General features: G+C 49.9%; 1 protein-coding gene across 16 annotated transcripts in view; it reads right to left on the bottom strand.

Annotated features, from left to right (window-relative positions):
- TMPRSS4 (transmembrane serine protease 4) overlaps positions 1-19534 on the bottom strand; it is a 36171-nt gene extending 16637 nt beyond the window's left edge. For 5 of the 16 annotated variants that reach the window (XM_073320535.2, XM_073320537.2, XM_073320534.2 and 2 more), the window contains exons 1-9: positions 19306-19534; positions 14565-15218; positions 11033-11066; positions 10820-10933; positions 9472-9624; positions 9115-9244; positions 6268-6369; positions 4777-4817; positions 4196-4355 (exon numbers count right to left, since the gene is read on the bottom strand). In XM_073320535.2, the coding sequence (XP_073176636.1) occupies positions 4196-4355; positions 4777-4817; positions 6268-6369; positions 9115-9244; positions 9472-9624; positions 10820-10933; positions 11033-11066; positions 14565-14573 (743 nt within the window). In that variant the 5' untranslated portion in view covers positions 14574-15218; positions 19306-19534. Of the gene's footprint in view, positions 1-4195; positions 4356-4776; positions 4818-6267; positions 6370-6799; positions 6901-9114; positions 9245-9471; positions 9625-10604; positions 11067-14564; positions 15219-19305 lie in introns of those variants that run through there. The other 11 variants (XM_078849901.1, XM_078849909.1, XM_078849900.1 and 8 more) reach the window with 11 other exon arrangements.
- Positions 19535-21034: the final 1500 nt, after the last annotated feature.

Below are 21034 nucleotides of genomic sequence, written 5' to 3'. Positions count from 1 at the left end.
GGGAGTGGCTAAGTCATTATGCAAGGTAGCCTGTGTCCTCTTGTTTTTTCCTACCCCCCCCCCCAGATGTTCTGGTTTAACTTGGATTTAAACCTGGAGAATGGTCAGTTTAGATGAGCTATTACCAGCAGGAGAGTGAGTTTGTGTGTGTATGGGGGTGGGGGGGATGTGAGAAAACCTTGATCTATGCAGGAAATAGCCCGACTTGATTATGTAAAGAGTTGTCACTTTGGATGGGCTAGCACCAGCAGGAGAGTGAATTTGTGTGGGGGGGTGGAGGGTGAGAAAACCTGGATTTGTGCTGGAAATGGCCCACCTGTTGATCACTTTAGATAAGCTATTACCAGCAGGACAGTGGGGTGGGAGGAGGTATTGTTTCATGATTTCTGTGTGTATATAAAGTCTGCTGCAGTTTCCACGGTAAACATCTGATGAAGTGAGCTGTAGCTCACGAAAGCTCATGCTCAAATAAATTGGTTAGTCTCTAAGGTGCCACAAGTACTCCTTTTCTCAAATAAATTGGTTAGTCTCTAAGGTGCCACAAGTACTCCTTTTCTTTTTGCGAATACAGACTAACACGGCTGTTCCTCTGAAATCTATACGGATAATCTGTCTTGTTCCTTCAAAATAATGGCTTATGTATTACCGTAAGCCTTGAAGAATGTGAAATGAAAGGCATTAGACATAATCAAAGAATATGCAGACTAGGTCCACTAAGATTAGAGAAACTATAAGGAATTTTATATGTTTTCTTTCTAAACTATTGTTGTACTTCAGACATGACATGACTTGTAAGGCAGAAGAAGCAAAAAGAAAAGGAGTAATTGTGCACCTTAGAGACTAACCAATTTATCTGAGCATAAGCTTTCGTGAGCTACAGCTCACTTCATCGGATGCATACTGTGGAAACTGCAGAAGACATTATATACACAGAGACCATGAAACAATACCTCCTCCCACCCCACTCTCCTGCTGGTAATAGCTTATCTAAAGTGATCACTCTCCTTACAATGTGTATGATAACCAAGTTGGGCCATTTCCAGCACAAATCCAGGTTTTCTCACCCTCCGCCCCCCCCCCCCCCAAACTCACTCTCCTGCTGGTAATAGCCCATCCAAAGTGACCACTCTCTTTACAATGTGTATGATAATCAAGGTGGGCCATTTCCAGCACAAATCCAGGTTTTCTCACCCCTCCCCCCCAACACACACAAACTCACTCTCCTGCTGGCAATAACTCATCCAAACTGACCACTCTCCTTACAATGTGTATGATAATCAAGGTGGGCCATTTCCAGCATAAATCCAAGTTTAACCAGAACGTCTGGGGGGGGGGAGGTAGGAAAAAACAAGGTGAAATAGGCTACCTTGCATAATGACTTAGCCACTCCCAGTCTCTATTTAAGCCTAAATTAATAGTATCCAATTTGCAAATGAATTCCAATTCAGCAGTTTCTCGCTAGAGTCTGGATTTGAAGTTTGTTTGTTTTAAGATAGCGACCTTCATGTCTGTAATTGCGTGACCAGAGAGATTGAAGTGTTCTCCGACTGGTTTATGAATGTTATAATTCTTGACATCTGATTTGTGTCCATTGATTCTTTTACGTAGAGACTGTCCAATTTGACCAATGTACATGGCAGAGGGGCATTGCTGGCACATGATGGCATAGATCACATTGGTGGATGTGCAGGTGAACGAGCCTCTGACAGTGTGGCTGATGTTATTAGGCCCTGTGATGGTGTCCCCTGAATAGATATGTGGGCACAGTTGGCAACGGGCTTTATTGCAAGGATAGGTTCCTGGGTTAGTGGTTCTGTTGTGTGGTATGTGGTTGTTGGTAAGTATTTGCTTCAGGTTGGGGGGCTGTCTGTAGGCAAGGACTGGCCTGTCTCCCAAGATTTGTGAGAGTGTTGGGTCATCCTTCAGGATAGGTTGTAGATCCTTAATAATGCATTGGAGGGGTTTTAGTTGGGGGATGAAGGTGATGGCTAGTGGCGTTCTGTTATTTTCTTTGTTTGTTATTTTCTTTCCATCCCACCATCAACCTCAGCCTGGTCCAGTCCACACAAGAGATCCACTTCCTGGACACTACAGTGCTAATAAACAATGGTCACATAAACACCACCCTATACCGGAAACCTACTGACCGCTATTCCTACCTACATGCCTCCAGCTTTCACCCTGACCACACCACACGATCCATCGTCTATAGCCAAGCTCTGCGATACAACCGCATTTGCTCCAACCCCTCAGACAGAGACAAACACCTACAAGATCTCTATCAAGCATTCTTACAACTACAATACCCACCTGCGGAAGTGAAGAAACAGATTGATAGAGCCAGAAGAGTTCCCAGAAGTCACCTACTACAGGACAGGCCTAACAAAGAAAATAACAGAACGCCACTAGCCGTCACCTTCAGCCCCCAACTAAAACCCCTCCAACGCATTATTAAGGATCTACAACCTATCCTGAAGGATGACCCAACACTCTCACAAATCTTGGGAGACAGGCCAGTCCTTGCCTACAGACAGCCCCCCAACCTGAAGCAAATACTCACCAACAACCACATACCACACAACAGAACCACTAACCCAGGAACTTATCCTTGCAACAAAGCCCGTTGCCAACTGTGCCCACATATCTATTCAGGGGACACCATCACAGGGCCTAATAACATCAGCCACACTATCAGAGGCTCGTTCACCTGCACATCCACCAATGTGATATATGCCATCATGTGCCAGCAATGCCCCTCTGCCATGTACATTGGACAGTCTCTCTATGTAAAAGAATAAATGGACACAAATCAGATGTTAAAAATTATAACATTCATAAACCAGTTGGAGAACACTTTAATCTCTCTGGTCACGCAATCACAGACATGAAGGTCGCTATCTTAAAACAAAAAAACTTCAAATCCAGACTCCAGCGAGAAACTGCTGAATTGGAATTCATTTGCAAATTGGATACTATTAATTTAGGCTTAAATAGAGACTGGGAGTGGCTAAGTCATTATGCAAGGTAGCCTATTTCCCCTTGTTTTTTCCTACACCCCCCCTCCCCCGATGTTCTGGTTAAACTATGCTGGAAATGGCCCACCTTGATTATCATACACATTGTAAGGAGAGTGGTCAGTTTGGATGAGCTATTGCCAGCAGGAGAGTGAGTTTGTGTGTGTTGGGGGAGGTGGGGGGTGAGAAAACCTGGATTTGTGCTGGAAATGGCCCAACTTGATTATCATACACATTGTAAGGAGAGTGATCACTTTAGATAAGCTATTACCAGCAGGAGAGTGGGGTGGGAGGAGGTATAGTTTCATGGTCTCTGTGTATATAATGTCTTCTGCAGTTTCCACAGTATGCATCCGATGAAGTGAGCTGTAGCTCACGAAAGCTTATGTTCAAATAAATTGGTTAGTCTCTAAGGTGCCACAAGTCCTCCTTTTCTTTTTAACAGAATACAGACTAACGCGGCTGTTACTCTGAAACAAGAAGCAAAGAGAACCCGGAAAGAGAGAAGCACCTAACCAGAGTTTAACTTTGAAATATTAAAAGAAATTGCTTAAAGAAGGGGGAATTCCAGTTACTGGCAGGAGTTAAAGATTGGTTAGCATTTCACACGTACTTTACACTTGCTCTGCAGTGGTGTAAATGACAGCACAGAGAGCGGGGCAAATCAGACCATAGCATGTATATAGCCAGGCAGTCACCTTTGCTGGCTGAGCTGCTGAGCTCCTCCCTCTCCCACTGACTGCAGCTGGCGTTACCTGCACTCAGCAGACCTTGTTGATCTGAAATGGCTTTTTGACTAACTGGAAGGTTTTTGTAAGAAAATTTCTCGTTTTGTGGACATTTTGGTGGCTTTCACAAACAAATCCCAAACTGATTTTTTCCCCCATTTTTTTGACAACCGAAAACCAAAAAACATTTGGTTTATTCAATTTTTCAATAACCGCCGCTCCCAAATTCACACTTTTTAAAAATGAATATGATTTTTTTTTTCATTTTCATTAAAACATTTCACGGAATGTAAAATGCCATTTCCAAGCAGCTCTAGCCCTCAGCTCCTGAAAGCAGCCCTGACTCCTCCAGTATTTATACACTTAATCTATCGTTTGTCATCTCGTCTTGTGTCCATGGTTAATGTGAGTCCCCCACCCACAATTCCCAGCGGATTGCACTCGGGGACTCACTTGAAGCAATGTGCTGCTGTGAGAATCCACCTCGGGTCAATGATGCTGCCCCCACAGAGGTGCTGGGTTTTGTGCTGTAAGCTAACCTGCCATGGCCAGGCGTCGATCCTGGCCTGGCCCCCACCAACCACACGTGGAGACCTCACACTTTCTCCGCAGGCTGCATCCAAGGATAAGAGATAACAAGTCAACATCTTAGCTCAGCACACGGGAGAGTGACTCCCCCGCACCACCCGAGAACATGCCTTTTGGAGGGAAAATACATGTTCCAGAATGTCTGTGCAGACTGTATGTCTATGAGCCAAAGAGCTGGTAAAGAACATATGTGTACATGTGTGTTTTGTGTATGTATTGCCTCCCATTGACACTGCAGGGCTTGCACGTATATCACAGACTCTGTAACTTTCTTTAGAATTTTGCCACACTTGCTTAAATCAGTTTATTTATCCCCTTCCCTTTCAAACTGTAAACCTTAATTGGCTTAGCATAATTAATCAGACAATTCACCTACCCTAGCTAACCCAGTGTAAGCAGGGGTTAAGCCATAAGTGCGTCTACATTGATAACAGAATCACACTTACTGGCACATGCGAGTGAAACGACGGTCCCAGAGAGGCACTGCCTGGAAGAGGAAAATGGCACGTTACCTGCTGTGTCTCTCACAGCCCGTCTCTGCCCAGGGGCCATAGGGGTCGCACATTGCATTGGTTTGTAGACTGTCCCCTTAAAATCAGCTCTTCGGCCTGTGGACTGAACCCCCCGCCAAATGGGTGAATCCTGCCCATCTTGCGCATGTGAGGAGCCTCCTCAAGCCCGGGGGCTTGCTCAGAGGTGTGGCATGGCTCTGCTGACTGTTCTGGGCTCCTGACAGGCCGAGTCCCTGAGCCGAGCCATGTTCATAAAGTCCCTGTGGACTGAAGCAGCAGCAGCCTTTGCACCTTGCTACAAACTCCGCCGTGACCACCACAGAGACGATACACTCTGCAGCGGCTGGGCTGACAGCTTGCGGGTCAGCAGCTGGCTCAGGCCCAGGCCCTGGGGCATTCACTGCACAGAGTGAGGCTGCTGCAGAGCTGAGCAGGGTCCTCCTGTGCACTAATCCCTGCCTGGCTGTGGCCCTGCCCTGGGGAGGGGAGGAGAGGCTGGGGGTCAGAGGCTTCCTCACCAGACGTCCAAAGCAAGCGGCTTGTACGTTCCCTGGTTTGGCAAGGTGTAGCTGTGTTCCTAGCGATGCCCCGACCAGGGTGTGTCAATGGCACCCAGCGCCAGCTGCCAGAAGCACCTCACAGGGCATTGGCTGGCAGAAAGGTCCTGCTCAGGGCACAGAAATCCTGTCCCATTGGAACGGTGTGTGGGGCTGTGTGGTTCTGAGCCCACCCAGGTTCAGCGACTCCCCAGCAGAGTGGTGTCCACACATAGCTGTGAGGCCCTGAGTTACTGACCCATCGCTGTGGGAGCTGGTCACGATTAAACCTTGTTCCCAGCAAAGGAACATCTCTGTCCCTGGCCCCAAGGGATTTCACTAGCACGCTGGGGCCTGCTTATAGGTCAGCATCACTAACAGAGCACAGGCTTGTGGCTGGTGGGAAGCTGGTCAGTCTGGACATTTGGGGGCTGTCATGGGAACCGTCAGCAATGTGTGTGCCAGCCAGTTGTGTTGAATCACAGGGGCATTGGCTAACAAACCCCTATAAACCTCATGGATAAAGGGTGGTCTGAGCAGAGGGCTGGGTGCCAGGAATGCATCCTGGGCTTCATTTCTGACGCTGATACCCTCTGTGGCCTTAGACAAATCATGTGCCTCAGTTTCTCAACTGTAACATGGGCAGAGTGACACAGAGCTGCCGCCCAAGCTGAGGAGCAGATCAGTAATACTGCCGATAACGTGCGATGAGCAAGGAAATGCTACGTAAGCGCTAAGGCTAAGAACCATTGCTGCTCTGTTCTCAGCCACAGGAGAATCAGCCCAGGAGCGACCCCTGCTGATCTCAGCAGCCCTTCTCCATGAGAGGCACTGACGTGGCCAAGTTAATCCATTCCACAGCTCATCTACCGGTTGCTTTTCCACTCACCTGCCGGAGTCTTGCCCTTGGAGGACCCCATTGTTCAATGTGACCTCCCTGAGGGGCAGGCCCTGCGTGTCTGCAATGTCCACAGCTCTGAATGCTGGGATGCTGGAAAATACAGACAGTGTTTTATCAGAGCGGGCCCATCCCAGGAGCACAGCCAGCGGCAGCCGGCCTGTGCCTGCCTCTGTCCAAGCTGTGAGTGGCCGAGACGCTGGGACCTCCCTGCTGCCGGGCCGGTGATGGAGCATTGCATAGTGGGACATGACATTTCCCTGTTAAAGTTTGGGGTGGCCACGGCAATCTGCCTCATTTCATACGGCATTGTGGCTCCTGGCAAAGTGCCACTCAGTTGGGCAAAGCTGGGGATCCTGGCCCAGTGGGTCTGTGAGAAGACAGGAGCTCACAGACTGAGCCCACAAGGGGTCCCTGCAAGGAGAATGTGGTCCCTTGCGGGCAGTGGGACTGAGTCTGGGCCAGCCGCCCAGGAAGGACAACACCCGGGGAGAAAGCTATGGCCATGCAGCGTGCACCGTACAATGGACCCCTCTCAGCTCGGATCATCTTGGGGTCGGGGAAGGGCAGGTCCATCTCTGTACCGTGCCAGAGCACGTCTGGCCTTGCTTCAGGGCACTCGCTCTGGATTTACAGCATGAACCACAGGAGAAAGGACCAGTGAAAAGCAGAGGGTGAAGGAGAGAAAGAAACAAGAATGAGGCAGAGAAAAACAGGAATGGAAAGAGAAAAACAACCCGAATGGCCACAGCGAAGGGAGACCCCAATCCTGCTGCTCGCCCCAAACAACCACAGAATCCTGGAGTGTCACTTGCAAAGTGCAAGCTCAGCAGGCCCACGGCAGCTCAGTGACCTGTCACACTGCCAGAGCCAGCTCCCTCGCTGCAGGACGGAGGCTGTTCCAGCTGGTGGAGCCAGTTTGGCTGAGGAACAAAGGGGAGCCTTTCTTGTTAAAATAAGCATTGCACATGGATGCCCTTCTTGCTGGTCCCTGCAGCAAAGGCACCCCAGAAAGGAGCCCATGGGAGTCTGGGGTGTGTGTGTGTGCTTTATCTTTTACTTTCATTTCCATTCGTGTCAGGAATTGAGAGTGTTCTCATGTTTCATGACCAGTGGGATTCCTGGAGGGTGTAGAGGTTTCAGAGTAACAGCCGTGTTAGTCTGTATTCGCAAAAAGAAAAGGAGTATTTGTGGCACCTTAGAGACTAACCAATTTATTTGAGCATGAGCTTTCGTGAGCTTTCGTGAGCTACAGCTCACTTCATCGGATGCTTCATCCAAATGCAAACAGATGTTCATCGGATGCTGTAGCTCACGAAAGCTCATGCTCAAATAAATTGGTTAGTCTCTAAGGTGCAACAAGTACTCCTTTTCTTTCTGGAGGGTGTAGTGATTGATGGCACTTTACTTGCTCACCTGCTAGTAACATGCATCAGCGGCTGGTTTAGTGGAAAGGATTCTGTGTCTGGGGAAGATGCAATGTGAAAACAATCAGGCTAGGATTTTCAAAGGAGCCTAAGGGAGTTAGGTGCCCATAATCTGATGCCAGCTCTCATCCTAGTTGGTATTTTGCTTAAGCCCCAGCTCCTTGAGTCAGGGATTAGGTGAGAATCCTCATTTTTATTTTTTAAAGAAGTTTCTAGCCGCCATGATCATGGAGAAACATTTGAAAACTTGAACCTTAAAGGCTCCAACACCAGAAGGAGGAAAAAACAAAAACCCACCCCACTGTATTATTTTTTAAAAAAAACTCATGCTTTTTAGCCAATCTCATGATTTTTGGATGCCAGGCTCCTTAGAAAATCTGGCCTTACTTAGTTGTGCAGTACCGGCTCAGGAGTGTTCGCTGAAAAGCGCTGGTGCAGGCTAGAGAGGGGAGACAGCACCTTTCACAGCCAGCTTGCTCTTTCAGACCTGGCTCTGGTTGGTGGTCAGCAACATTCAGAACCCCTGGACGGCAACTTGGGGCCCTGCGTGAAATGACTGTGCAGAGCGCTTGTAACACAGGCTAGCCCAGCTGTTTTGTGCCCTCAATCCTTTAAGGCTGGGAATACTGGGGGAGGGAATAGCCCCCTGAGATCATGTGACTGATCATGTGAGCAAGGCAGGCTATAAAAGGCAGAGCCTGGTACTCACTCAGAGAAAGGGGAAGTGGGAAGGTGCTGGGTTGGCTGCAGAGCTGGGTAGAAGGGCAATGGCTAAGAGGTGAGGTGGGGGGTCCTCCCTGTGCAGGGGGAGGACCTCAGGAGCAAGACTAGTGGCCAGCCTGACTAGGGAGATGCAGAGAAGCCCTGATCTGAGGGTGACTGCGTAACCCCTGGAAGGGCCTCGGAGAGCCAGCTACAAGGGCATGAGGCTAGGTGTGTTTCTGTTCTGTTTAAGATGATAAATGGAAGCCCAGCAGGAGAGACCTGAGGGTGATTGCTCTGGGTGGCCTGAGACTTTATAGAGTCAGATCCTGGAGAAGAGGGAAAACTGAGGCCTAGTGCCACAGCCAGATAGGGAGGGCAGGGCTGCTTGGAGTTTGTCTATGTGCCTGCATCCCCAAAGCCGAGCACAGCCTCCGCAGAGAGAAAGGACTGGATGGGCCACAGAGGCGAGGCTCCCTCTCACGCCTAGAGGGGCAGTGAAGGGGACACCTAGGCTGTCCCTGCTCTGTGGACACTGGTCCAGAGCTCTGCATGCTAATAAGCATTAATAGTTATTTCAAGTATCTCTCCCCCCCCCGAAATGTTTTTTTTAAAGGGGTAGCAAGCTCCATACCAATGAGAGAGAGAAGGGGGAAAAGGGATGACCAGAAAGCCAGAGTGCAGGGGGAGTGAGATGGAAGGCAGGTACCTGCTATAGCCCATTTGCTTGCAGGCTGCTTTTGCCAGGGTCATATGAAAGTTATCATGACATGCCCAGAACCAGGCTCCGGTCTCTTTGTTTAGCACCTGCAAAGTGGATCTGTCTTTGGAAATGCGGACTAGGGAGAAACACACAGAGTCAGCTGCATTGCAGGCTCCCCTCCAGGTGGCTGCAGTTTGGCATATTTGCAGTATCTTGTGCATGCTAATCCTCGTTACAGCCATTGGCCCCTGGTTCCAGTGATTTCTACATGTAGCAAAAGGCTCTGAATGCTGCTTTCAGCCCCCAGACCTGCTCATGCCCCCTGCACAGCATGGTAGTGCTGGCATAAAACCCACAACTCACCTTCCATGGGTGGGCCTTCTGGGACCTGCTGCACACAGCTCTCCTCGTCCTCGCCCCAGGAGCAGTCTTCCTGCCCGTCACACTGCTGCTGCATGGGGATGAACTTGAATGTCTTACTGCAGAGGAAGTAGTAGTGTTCCAGAACTGCCTTGACTAGAGGGGAAAAGGACAGAGTCCAACTTGGTCTGTGATGTTTGGCTCATGTCTGCCAGGGAACTTTGGGGGGTGGGTTTAAATCTTTGTTGCAAATGGCTTCTCCTGAGATCAAGGGGTTTGGCAGCACCCAGTCTGCAGGCCTCTGATGGGGGGAAGCTTTCCATGTATGCTCTCCCAATGCAGACTCAGGTCCGGGTTAAGCCATGTGCTGAGCCATTTCAAGCTATGTAGGGATGCTGGGCACACACCCAAGAGCTCTAGGGGCCAGGTGGATACCAGGAGGGGGTGTGTGTTTTAGATGCACAGTGCATGTCTCTGCACCAGCCCATAGAGGTGCCCCTACCCATCCAAGCTGACTCAGCTGGCCAGTGCAGTGGGGGCAAGTATAGCCCTGTAGCATTCCCATTGCCCTGGGGGCAGTAGCAGGGAGTGAACTGTGCCCTGGGGCCCAGTTGTGCCTGCCTTCTGCACAGAGTTGTGTTCACGGCATACGCACACAGGGATGAAATCTCTCACTGGGCGCTTTCAACGTAACACAATTTTATTTCTTAGCACTGAGAACAAAAACACAAGAGCTCGAAAACAGAGAAGGAGAAAACAGGCTCCTCTCTAGGGCGATGAGACACCCCACTGTGTTTTGAGCAGTCTGTTTCTAGCCTGGCAGACTGACTCCACTTGCAGGCATCACTACAGAGCCCCAGGGCCCGCAAGCAGCACCAGGGAACCCTCCCACTCTTAAAGCAATAGCTTGCAAAATTCCAACAATCCTCAATACACCCCCCACAGGAGGGCAAAGGCTGCTTGCAGTTTACCCCCCAACTTCTGCGTGAACACTGGAGTCAGACACAACCTGGCCTAAAGGCGGCATTAGGATGAGATCCCTGAAGCTAGAGTCGTCCCTCCCCCCAAACCCTGGATCCCAACAGCCCCAGGCTTTGGGATGGGGCTGGGATCTGGATCTGAAGTCTGCATCTCACCCTGTTTCTCCCCAAATCACACTGGCCTCCGCAGGCGCGAAGTCCCCTTTCCGCAGGGGAAAGACTGTCGCCTCAGGAGCTATCACTATGGCACCTTGTCAGGCGTGCTCTCGCCAAGCTTGCTAGGGCACCTGGAGGAGTGTAGAGCAAGAGGGCAGTATGGCTGCTGTGCAAGCCCCCAGCATGCAAGTGGGACAGGAAAGAAGGGACCTTACTTAGGAAGGCAATTACAACGATGGTGGCCAGGCTCAGGATGGTGGCAATGAGCGGGATGCCAAATCGCTTGAAATTTTGTGCCCCAGTCAGGGGTTTGCATGGCAGAGGAGGACCTGCAAGACAGAGAGTGGCTCATGGGCACGTGGTTTTGGAGCACAGCCCAGCACAGTTAGCAACACTTACAACCACGCCTGAGATCCTAAGGCCATTACCTCTCCTGTTCAGGGGCCACTCAGAATTTGTGTCCTGCGAATGGAAGGGAACAGCAGTCAGTGAACTGAATACGTGCATTAAAAGTACAACGGGTGCTGGGAAAGGAGGGTTCCTGGGACGGGAGTCTGTGTGCATAGTGCAGGGCTGCTTGCTTGGATACCAAAGACCTTGATCCTAACTGATCTAAAGCCCATGGAAGTCAGGGGAGTCTTTCCACTGGATCTGGCCATGGTCTCCCCATGGAATGACCCTGGTGCTTTATGTTAAAGGCTAAGGCCCCAGTTCTGCTTTTGCTTATGTAACCAAATATCCCTGAGAAGTCTGTGTTGTCATCACATGCTTGTCTCCTCAAAGACTTTATGGCTTGGCTGTCCCAGGTGCCGTGCCCCTGCAGCTCCCAGGCGTCGCAAGGAGAGATTCCTGACCGTTTTGTTCTGGACCTTGATACTATTCCACCATATTCAGGCCTTAGGTACTGAGGAGACAGGCACCTGAGAAATACCCTGGAGATGAGATGAACTAGGATATGCCAGATGGGGGGAAATGCCTGCATGTTCCCATTTCATCTTTAAGGTGACAGAGCAGCAATCCTTTGGCTGCAATGACATGGGCTGCGTTGCATTGTTCTTTGTGTCCCAGCATGGCGAGTGGACACAAGACCTCCCAGGTCACTAAGGACATACGCAGGGGAATAGATCCGCTGATTAGGCTACTCACCTGCTTCAAGTGAAGTATGTGATCATTTCCCCTTGACTTTAATGAGGCTTAGTCAGTCCCATATGACAGCCTCACAAGCAAACTAGGGAAATGGGGTCTAGATGCAATTAGTATAAGGTGGGTGCAAAACTGGTTGAAGAACCATATTCAAAGAGTAGTTCTCAATGGTTTGCTGTCAAACTGGGAGACTGCATGTAGTGGGGTCCCACAGGGATCAGTCCTGGGGCTGACACTATTCAGTATTTTCATTAGTGACTTGGACAATGGAGTGGAGACTGTGCTTATAAAATTTGTGGATGACACCCAGCTGGGAGGGGTTGCAAGCACATTGGAGGACAGGATTAGAATTCCAAAATGGCCTTGACAAATGGGAGAATCTGTGTGACATCAACAAGTTGAAATTTGATAAAGACAAGTGAAAAACACTTCACTTGAAAAAGGAAAGGCAAAATCAGAAGACAACTACAAAATGGGGAAAAACTGGCTAGGTGGTCGTACTGCTGAAAAGGAACTGGGGGTTCTAGCTGTTGACAAATTTGAATAAGTCAACAACATGATGCAGTTGTAAAAAAGGCTAATATCATTCTGGAGTGTATTAACAGGAGTATCGTATGTAAGACACGGGAAGTAATTGTCTCACGCTACTTGGCATTGATGAGGCCTCAGCTGGGCACCACACTTAAGGAAAGATATGGACAACTGTGAAAGAGTCCAGAGGAGAACAACAAAAATGATAAAGGGTTTAGAAAATCTCACATATGAGGAAAAAGTTGAAAAAACTGAATGTTTAGTCATACGAAAAGAAGACTGAGGGGGGGACCTGAGAAGAGTCTTGAACTATGTTAAAGGCTGTTATAAAGAGGATGGTGATCAATTGTTTTCCATGTTCACTGAAGGCAGGATAAGAAGTAATGGGATTAATCTGCAGTACAGTGAGATATTCGGAAAACCTTTCTAACTCTCAGGGTAGCTAAGCTCTGGAACAGGCTCCAAGGCAGGTTGTCCAATCCCTGTCACCAGAGGGTTTTAAGAACAGGTCAGACAAACGCCTGTCAGGGAGGGTCTGGGTTTATTTGGTCCTGTCTCAGGGCAGGGCTGGACTGGGCGAGCTGTTGAGGCCCTTTCCAGCCCCACGTTTCTGTGGCTCTATGTCTGAGGATGCTTCTCCACCTGTGCAATTTTTTCCACAGTTAATTGAAAACAAACTAACAACAAAGAAAAAAATAACCCCATTGAAACTCCGCATGTAATTTTCCAAAAGAACGAAGGCTACAATTGTCTGGGGAACTTGTTACTAAAATCCAGGTAGAGTCTCTGAGTTGGCAGTGCCAAGGAACAGATTGCATCACCTCAGCGTCACTGAACTGCATTGAGAAGTTGTGCAGAACTGAAAGTCTGGGCACAGACCGAGCAGAGGGGCTGCCCGGGGTCTGATTCAAGGGGATGTGAAGCTCTAGGCTAGGGATTAACTACAGCTGGGCCTCAGCCAGCTGACTGAGAACCAGATTTCAAACACCTCAGGGTTTTGAATTCAATCCATGTTAAAAATAGGGATGAAAAATTGAGAACTAGATTGAGTTGCAGATTTGAAAGCGCTCCTAGTGCCTGGGTGTTGGAGTCAAGATTTGTTCAGGGGCTCTCTCGGTTGGCCGGAAGTGGCCTCTCTTGCCTGCCTGAGAGTTTCCTGAGACCCCCTAACTGGCACTTCTGGGGGCATCTTTTGATAGTGTCCACGGGCGTGCAGGAAGCACTGGTTGGTAGCAGACGGAGGCCCTTTCCAGGAGACTCGGGCATTGGTGTGTGGGCGATTCTGCCCCTGGAAAGAACTTTGCTGACCCTGCCATTCCGTGCAGGCTGGTGCACTGTGGGAATAGCCTAACGAATATCTAGGCAGGGGATGAACTCTGGAGAGAGGCACATCCCCCATTCCCCCAGCTCAGGAATAAAGCAGGCTGCACAGCAGCAAGAGGCAGGTGGCTTTTCCAGTATATCTGTCTTGCATTGCCGCCCAGGTCCAATTTGATGGCTTGGGCTGCCCCACACCCTGAGGCTGTTCCCATGTCTTTTGCCTTTTTCCATCGTGCTGTGCATGTCTGTGTGGTCCCTGCAGAGCGGGGCGGGGAAGCCACCCCCAGCCTACAGGGACAAACAGTATAAAGAAGAGCAGGGACAGCTATTGCAGCTGCTAGGAGACGTGTAAAAAAACCCCTTTGCAGCAGCCAGTCTCAGGAGAAAGTGATAAATAAGACACTAAGCCCCCTCCTTCTCTCCACACCTGATTACAGAAGGAGAAGTCCTGATAAACACATCACCCAGGCTTTGCCTTAGGAGCAGCCAAGCTTCTCTCTGGTCGATGTATTCATGCTAAACAGAGAGAGTCAGGGCAGCGTGGCTGGACTTTCATGTGGCCGCTATATATTTGCATGGATGCCTTCACTGTGCTGCCAAGAGCTGCCCTCTGACCCTGGCTGCTTTCACAGTGAACTCCTGGCCTATGGAAATCAGCCCATTTCCATGTCACTTTAATGTCCCTTCCAGCCCTGCGCGAGACCATTCCATCCAGTGTCACTGCTGGACGCTGCAATGGCAGGTAAGCGTCAGGACTCTGTGCAGGGACTGTGCCCAGGATGAGCAGGGAACAGGGGGGTTAAATGCTAAGACAAAATGGCCCACAAAGGAGACAGATTCAACAGGGAGTGAGATTCCGGAGCCTGGGAGCAGGGATGGGAGCTGCTTGTTGAGTGGGGGAGGGGGTTGTGTGATGTCAGACTTCTCAGCTGTTTGCTGTTATTAATCATTTGCAGGGTTGCTCACCCCGAGCATTTAAAAATCACGAGTCAGGCCCCCAGAATCATGGGCTCTAACCCACAGTAAATGGTGGTGGTATTGTCTCTTTGCCTCCTGCTTGCTGAGCCGCTGGGACGCATTCACCTTGTCAGCATTTTCTCCACAGCCGCCAGGGCTAGAGGCTGACTTTTTGTTTTAAATGAAAGCTGCGATTCTCGTGTTGTCACCGGACTCCAGGAGTGGGGCGCTAAGAAAAGCCGCAGATGTTGTGGGTGTCTGGGATAAAACCACACGGGGCAGCGCAGAGAGCGGGTGATCAGCAGTGCCATGGGGGCAGAGTGCTTCTCCGTGTGTTCTAGCAGGGTCCAAACATGCCCACTGGCCTGCAGTGCACAGTACCTGGGTTCCCCAGCACAAGCCCCCATTCTCTTCTGTGGCAAGGGCGTTTGGATTGGGGTCTCTTGTCTTCTCCTTCTCTGTGCTGTCTGCCTGGAACTCAGTGCTGCCGTCCTAGTGCTGCTCAGGGCTGGCTCTTGGTTTTGCGGGCCACTGTACAGGGTAGGGAGTGAGACCTGAGACAGGCCTTCCCTCACCTGCATTGCAACCTGAAGTCAGGGCCAGGGTCAGGATTCGAATCCAGGATCTGCTGATCCCTTGCCCTCTGCTCAACCCTCCAGGCTGCTGTGGAAATGCAAGCTTTTATTATTATTGGAAACCCTTTGGAAATTCGTGAGCACGGTGTCCATAACTCACTATTTACTGAGCTCTCTGGGCTGTCTGGCAGTGCTTCGTAATACCCACTGTCTCTTCCACTTCTCTACCATAGCCCGTGCAATGGGTTAAATCCTAACAAACTTGTCCCTGGAGTTTAGTGGGGCAGGGAGAGATGTTTATGGTCTGAGTTTTTCCTCCCTGGGGCAGATTAGTCAGGATCTTTGTCCTTGAAGCCCATGTTCAGCAGTGAGTCATGGCAGGGCAGCAGGTGGTTGGGTAATGTACAACATACCAGCTGCTTGCCAATAAGGAGATCCAGGAGTCTGGTGTGAAAAAGTAAATCTGTCTGGGGAGTGGGTGTGTGGGGCAGTGAGAGTGTAAGGGGGAGAAGGAGGGGTGTATCTTTGGGGCTAGGGGGTCAGTTTAGCTTTCTGCCTTTTCCTCTGCCCATCCCTGACTTGATTTCTTCCAGGAAGCTGCTATCTTCTGTGTGTGGTGTCTGTATAAATGCCAGATTGCCTTGCAACAGCCCAGCCTGCTCACCCATGAAATACCACCTGCAGCCTCCGGTGATCATGAGGGCTTTGAACAAACACATGACCAGTCCTCCCTGGCTCTGACCTCTTGTGTCAGCACCCCTCCAGCGGCCTCTGAATTCCAGCCCTACCTCACAGACCGAGCCTCTTCTATAACTAAGAGGGCTCATGCCACCATGCCAAGGGTGGGGAAGTAGAAGGCTAGGTTCAGCCTAGGTCACTGAGGAGATTCCCCCTCTGCAATAATCATGGGCAGCTGCCCACTCTACATAAATACTTAGGGCCAAATTCCCACACTGGCCCCGGGGTGCTGGCAGGGGACTCTGCTGAGTTCCTGTCCTTCTCCTTCTTCTACAGAGCTTCCTGCTTGTTGGAGCCCTGCTCAGGGCTCTGTTTGGACTTTCAAAGGCCTTTTGGACCAACTGAACTCTCTGTCCCTCTGTGGCTGCCTCAGGTTGGTCTTTGTTACGTGTTTCATTGCAGACAATTCAGCCCAGATTTAATGATCTGGATGATGAGATGAATTGCACCTTCAGCAAGTTTGCAGATGACACTAAGCTGGGGGGAGAGGTAGATACGCTGGAGGGTAGGGATAGGGTCCAGAGTGACCTAGATAAATTGGAAGATTGGGCCAAAAGAAATCTGATGAAGTTCAACAAGGACAAGTGCAGAGTCCTGCACTTAAAAAGGAAAAATTCCATGCACCTTTATAGGCTGGGGACCGACTGGCTAATCAGCAGTTCTGCAAAAAAGGACCTGGAGATTATTGTGGACGAGAAGCTGGATCTGAGTCAGCAGTGTGCCCTTGTTGCCAAGAAGGCCAACAGCATATTGGGCTGCATTAGTAGGAGCATTGCCAGCAAATCGAGGGAAGTGATTATTCCCCTCTATTGAGCACTGGTGAGGCCACACTTGGAGTATTGTGTCCAGTTTTGGTCCCCCCACTAGAGAAGGGATGTGGAAATATTGGAGAGAGTCCAGCAGCGGGCAACAGAAATGATTACGGGGCTGGGGCACACAACTTACAAGGAGAGGCTGAGGGAACTGGGGTTTTCAGTCTGCAGAAGAGAAGAGTGAAGGGGGATTTGATAGCACCTTTCAACTACCTGAAGGAGGGTTCCAAAGAGGATGGAGTTCGGCTGTTCTCAGTGGTGGCAGATGACAGAATAAGGAGCAATGGTCTCAAGTTGCAGTGGGGGTGGTTTAGGTTGGATATTAGGAAAAACTATTTCACTAGGAGGTTGGTGAAGCACTGGAATGGGTTACCTAGGGAGGTGGTGGAATGTCCATCCTTAGAGGTTTTTAAGGCCCAGCTTGACAAAGGCCTGGCTGGGATGATTTAGTTGGTGTTGGTCCTGCTTTGAGCAGGGGGTTGGACTAGATGACCTCCTTATGTATCTTCCAACCCTAATCTTCTAGGATTCTATAATGCTGGAATGAAAACTTGCCTAGAGACTAGACTAGTATTTAGAGACACAAGTGGCCAGTTGAATGACGTCCTGTGCATGTCAAATCCTTCTTGAGCAGAGTGGATAATGTCTGAGCTATACTTGGTCTTAGCCTTTCCTTGGGTCTATGCAATCTCCTCATATCAAAAGAAAGTCTCTGCTTTCAGTCTGGTCTCTGGAGGCAGCCAGTCAGTGTGTGTGCAGTATCCCTCTAACTGACATCAAACACAGCCCATTGTAATTATAGCTGCATTGGTTAAATTCAAAGCATGGCAGGAACTGTGCCAGCTTGTTTATGTAAAGCAAACACAGTTTTCTTGGAAAACTGGGAGCTGCTATGGCTAATTAAAATGACCTTGCTGTCTTCTCTGACAGAACATTAATGCAGCTTCTGATGCTCTGGTGCCCCAAACCGTGTCCTGACAAACGCAAACCAACAAGTGTTTGACTCCGAGATAAGCATTTGAATCCAGGACATTTGGGTGGATTCATCCAAGCCCTAGGTTTGCTGCACCCTGCTTGTGTCAGGGATCAGTTACAGGGGTCATTCTGACTTTACTGATTCCTCTGGCTGTGTGGCACAGACAACACGGGGGTGATGGTGCAGAGCTGCCTGCTGAACTGTTACATTTACTGTTTTTTACTTTTAAGAAAGAGAGGAAGGAATTCTTCCCATGCTGCTTTGACTCGTAAGGACTCATTAATTAGTGAGTAAATGGTATGCACTCTGGACTGGGAGTGAGGAACTCCTGGGTTGTACGAACTCACTGACCTTTGGCAAATCACGCTGCCCCTTTTTGTCTAGCTCTCCCAGCTATAAAATGGGGGATGGTATTTCTTTACCTCCCTCTCTCACTGTGAGGTGGTTGGGCTGATTCGTCAGAGTCTATAGAGGGCTCTCTCTGTGAGGGGCACTATTAAATGGGTAATTATAGTAGGGTGCACTTCGTCACAGCCTACATCATCTGCATGAAAATGTTTCCCACTCCTTCTATCAGAGCAGCCTGCTAGCTAGTGTGAGCTGTGCTCTGTGTAGACTTTGCAAAGGAAAGTTGATAGAACCTTCCAAAAATGGCTGTCAGATCTCTGGGACATGGAAATGGGACGTCCCTTGCAGAAGCCTGAGTTACTGTCACATTCTGCCCCCTTCAATCCTAGTAACTTCAACAGGCGTGTGTACTCTTCAGGGTGAGTAAGGGGTGCAGACTGGGGGCTTTGTTCCCATTGAAATCAGTGGTCATTCTCCTGTCCTGAGCCTTGTCTGCACTACGATCTTTTGGGGAAATATCCTGCTGCTCACAGTGCCAGTGTGTTCTCCGCCTGCATTGGGCGACACCCCTGTGCACTGCCCCTGCTCGCACTGCAGCTGCCGTTGGGGGAGAGACACGGGGGCAGATTTTCTGAAAACCCTCGTGCACACAGCCATAGTGTTAGTGCACGTTGCACCCACGTTCCACAGCGCCTTCCCTTTGGGGCAGGCCAGTTTCAGGGGCATTGGCTGAGAAGCTTGGGGGAGGCTGGCGACTCTCTTAGGGAATGACCCTTCTAAGAACACATGTATTTTGACCTCAGGAAGAGCCCTGGACCCCAGCAAGCAAACTTTTGAGGGGAAGCTAATTCCAGCGATGTATTTGTGCAGTTCCTAGGGTGGAGAGGCAGGAGGGGAAGCCATGCAGAAGTTGGGGAGCTACGGGCTCTGGGCAGTAGCATCTCATGATATATTTAGCAAGCAATAAAGCAAAGCCCAGAAGAAGAAAGGGGGCAGAGGATGGGTTACACTCCCGGGCTCAGAACTGCTGTTGGATATTCAGAGCCACGGAAGAACAGGTCATTTGAAAGGGGGAACGGGAGTGCCCTGGTTTTTTCTTTCACACCCAGGGATAATAAATCTACCTCGTTCAAACACAGAGCTGCTCTCTATCTGACTGAGTCTGAAATTCCGGCAGGAGAGCAGTGAAATGGCAGTGAATAGGGAGGTGAGCTTCTCCCATCCCTATGGGAAGGATGGTGGGATCTGCCAGAGGGCCCTGGGAAGTGAAAGAAAGCTGTTCTACCATGTTGGTGACTCACCATGTCTGCCCAGCTGCGAGGTGTCCTTCAGACTGTGGAAAGAGTCAGTTTCCCAGATCCAAGGGATGCCTGGAACGCAGCACGTGCCCTTCAATCACCGAGTGCCCGAAGGGTGCCAGAACCCATGTGGTTTGTCCAGAGTCTCAGATGCTCTGCAGCTCTCCCCACTCTGCCTGAGCTGAGCAGCCCCTGCTCTTTGGTGCTCTACCTTAGCACTGACCGCTGGACAGTGGGAGTGCTATTTAAAACCCACAACGGGAGTCGTCAAGCAGGAATTATGATTTGGATTGTAATTTGACACCCATCTGTCAGCATCAACATCACTTGCATAATCTTCTCTGCATCTACCACTGGAGAGTGACTCACAGGCAGAGCTATTGCCAAAATTAGCCTATCAGGAGGGAATTGATGGAGCAAGGCTTTTCCCACTCCCTCTGTCTGTCCTTCCGCATTGCTCCAAGTTGGTTTTGAGTCAGAAATGTTATAGGGTGGAGGGGGAAAGAAGAAAATGTGAGACGGAAGGTTACCAGATGGTTATGCCCTTGCTTCTAAGGTCACTAGCTCGTCATATTTCTAGGCGGGTCACCCAGTTTCATTCGTGGATCAGTGAGCACAAGTTGCCCATCTCTTTACTCAATTTCCTTTCTTCAGCAGCAGCTGGTCCAGGGTTCTTTGTCCTTTCCTGACCTGAGCCGGTGTGTTGTGTTGCTGTTGACTTTTAGACAGCTACCATGTTGCACCCCGGAAGAGGCTCCGTTTCAGTGGTGGGTGCCGTGCTCCATTCATTTATCCCTTGCTTACCCTGTGTGTGTACGTGTAAAGCACGTTGAGCACCTCAGATTTAAAAGGGCTAAGGACAGCTACGTTATGAAAACGCATTTTAAAGATTGCCATGGTATTGCTGTCTCACTGAAAGCTCTCGCTGCTGAGCTGGGCTGCTTCGTCCCAGGGGCTTTATGGCACAAGGTGCTCTGTTCTCCAAGGCTTTCACCGCTCAGCTCCAGGAGACGCCCCACATGGCTTTTGTTGCTAGTCAGCATGGCACCTCCAAGAGTTAGAGCCAACTTGTGGTAGCTCATGATGAGAATCCAGGGAGAATCCCTGGGTCGGAAACAGCACAGCTGACCGGCGCACGCACGTTACAGCCAAGCACCACGACATGTGTCGGGCTGGGACAGTGAGTGCCAGGCCCCATGAATCCAAGTGCCACCTTTGGCAGCTGCTTGTGGAATGTGCAAGCTCTCCTCCTCCTTCAGATCCCCGGCCCCCTTCGCTAGCCCTCCCTGCAATTACATGTCAACATTCAAAGCCCCCAGAGCAGAGGAGCCAATATGTGTGTAAGAGTGAGCCTGCTGCCCCACCCTTCTCTGCCATAACTCTTCTTCCCACACTGTCAAGGTTCCTCCCCCACTCTGAACTCTAGGGTACAGATGTGGGGACCTGCATGAAAAACCTCCTAAGCTTATCTTTACCAGCTTAGGTCAAAACTTCCCCAAGGTAACAAATATTACCCCCGTTATCCTTGGAATGGCCGCTACCACCACCAAACTAATACTGGTTACTGGGGAAGAGCTGTTTGGACGCGTCCTTCCCCCCAAAATACTTCCCAAAACCTTGCACCCCACTTCCTGGACAAGGTTTGGTAAAAAGCCTCACCAATTTGCATAGGTGACCACAGACCCAGACCCTTGGATCTTAAGAACAATGAACAATCCTCCCAACACTTGCA

This window comes from Lepidochelys kempii, chromosome 22 (assembly GCF_965140285.1).
Source record: "Lepidochelys kempii isolate rLepKem1 chromosome 22, rLepKem1.hap1, whole genome shotgun sequence".
In the NCBI taxonomy this organism is placed as follows: domain Eukaryota; kingdom Metazoa; phylum Chordata; order Testudines; family Cheloniidae; genus Lepidochelys; species Lepidochelys kempii.
This window is presented reverse-complemented; position numbering and strand designations above follow the sequence as displayed.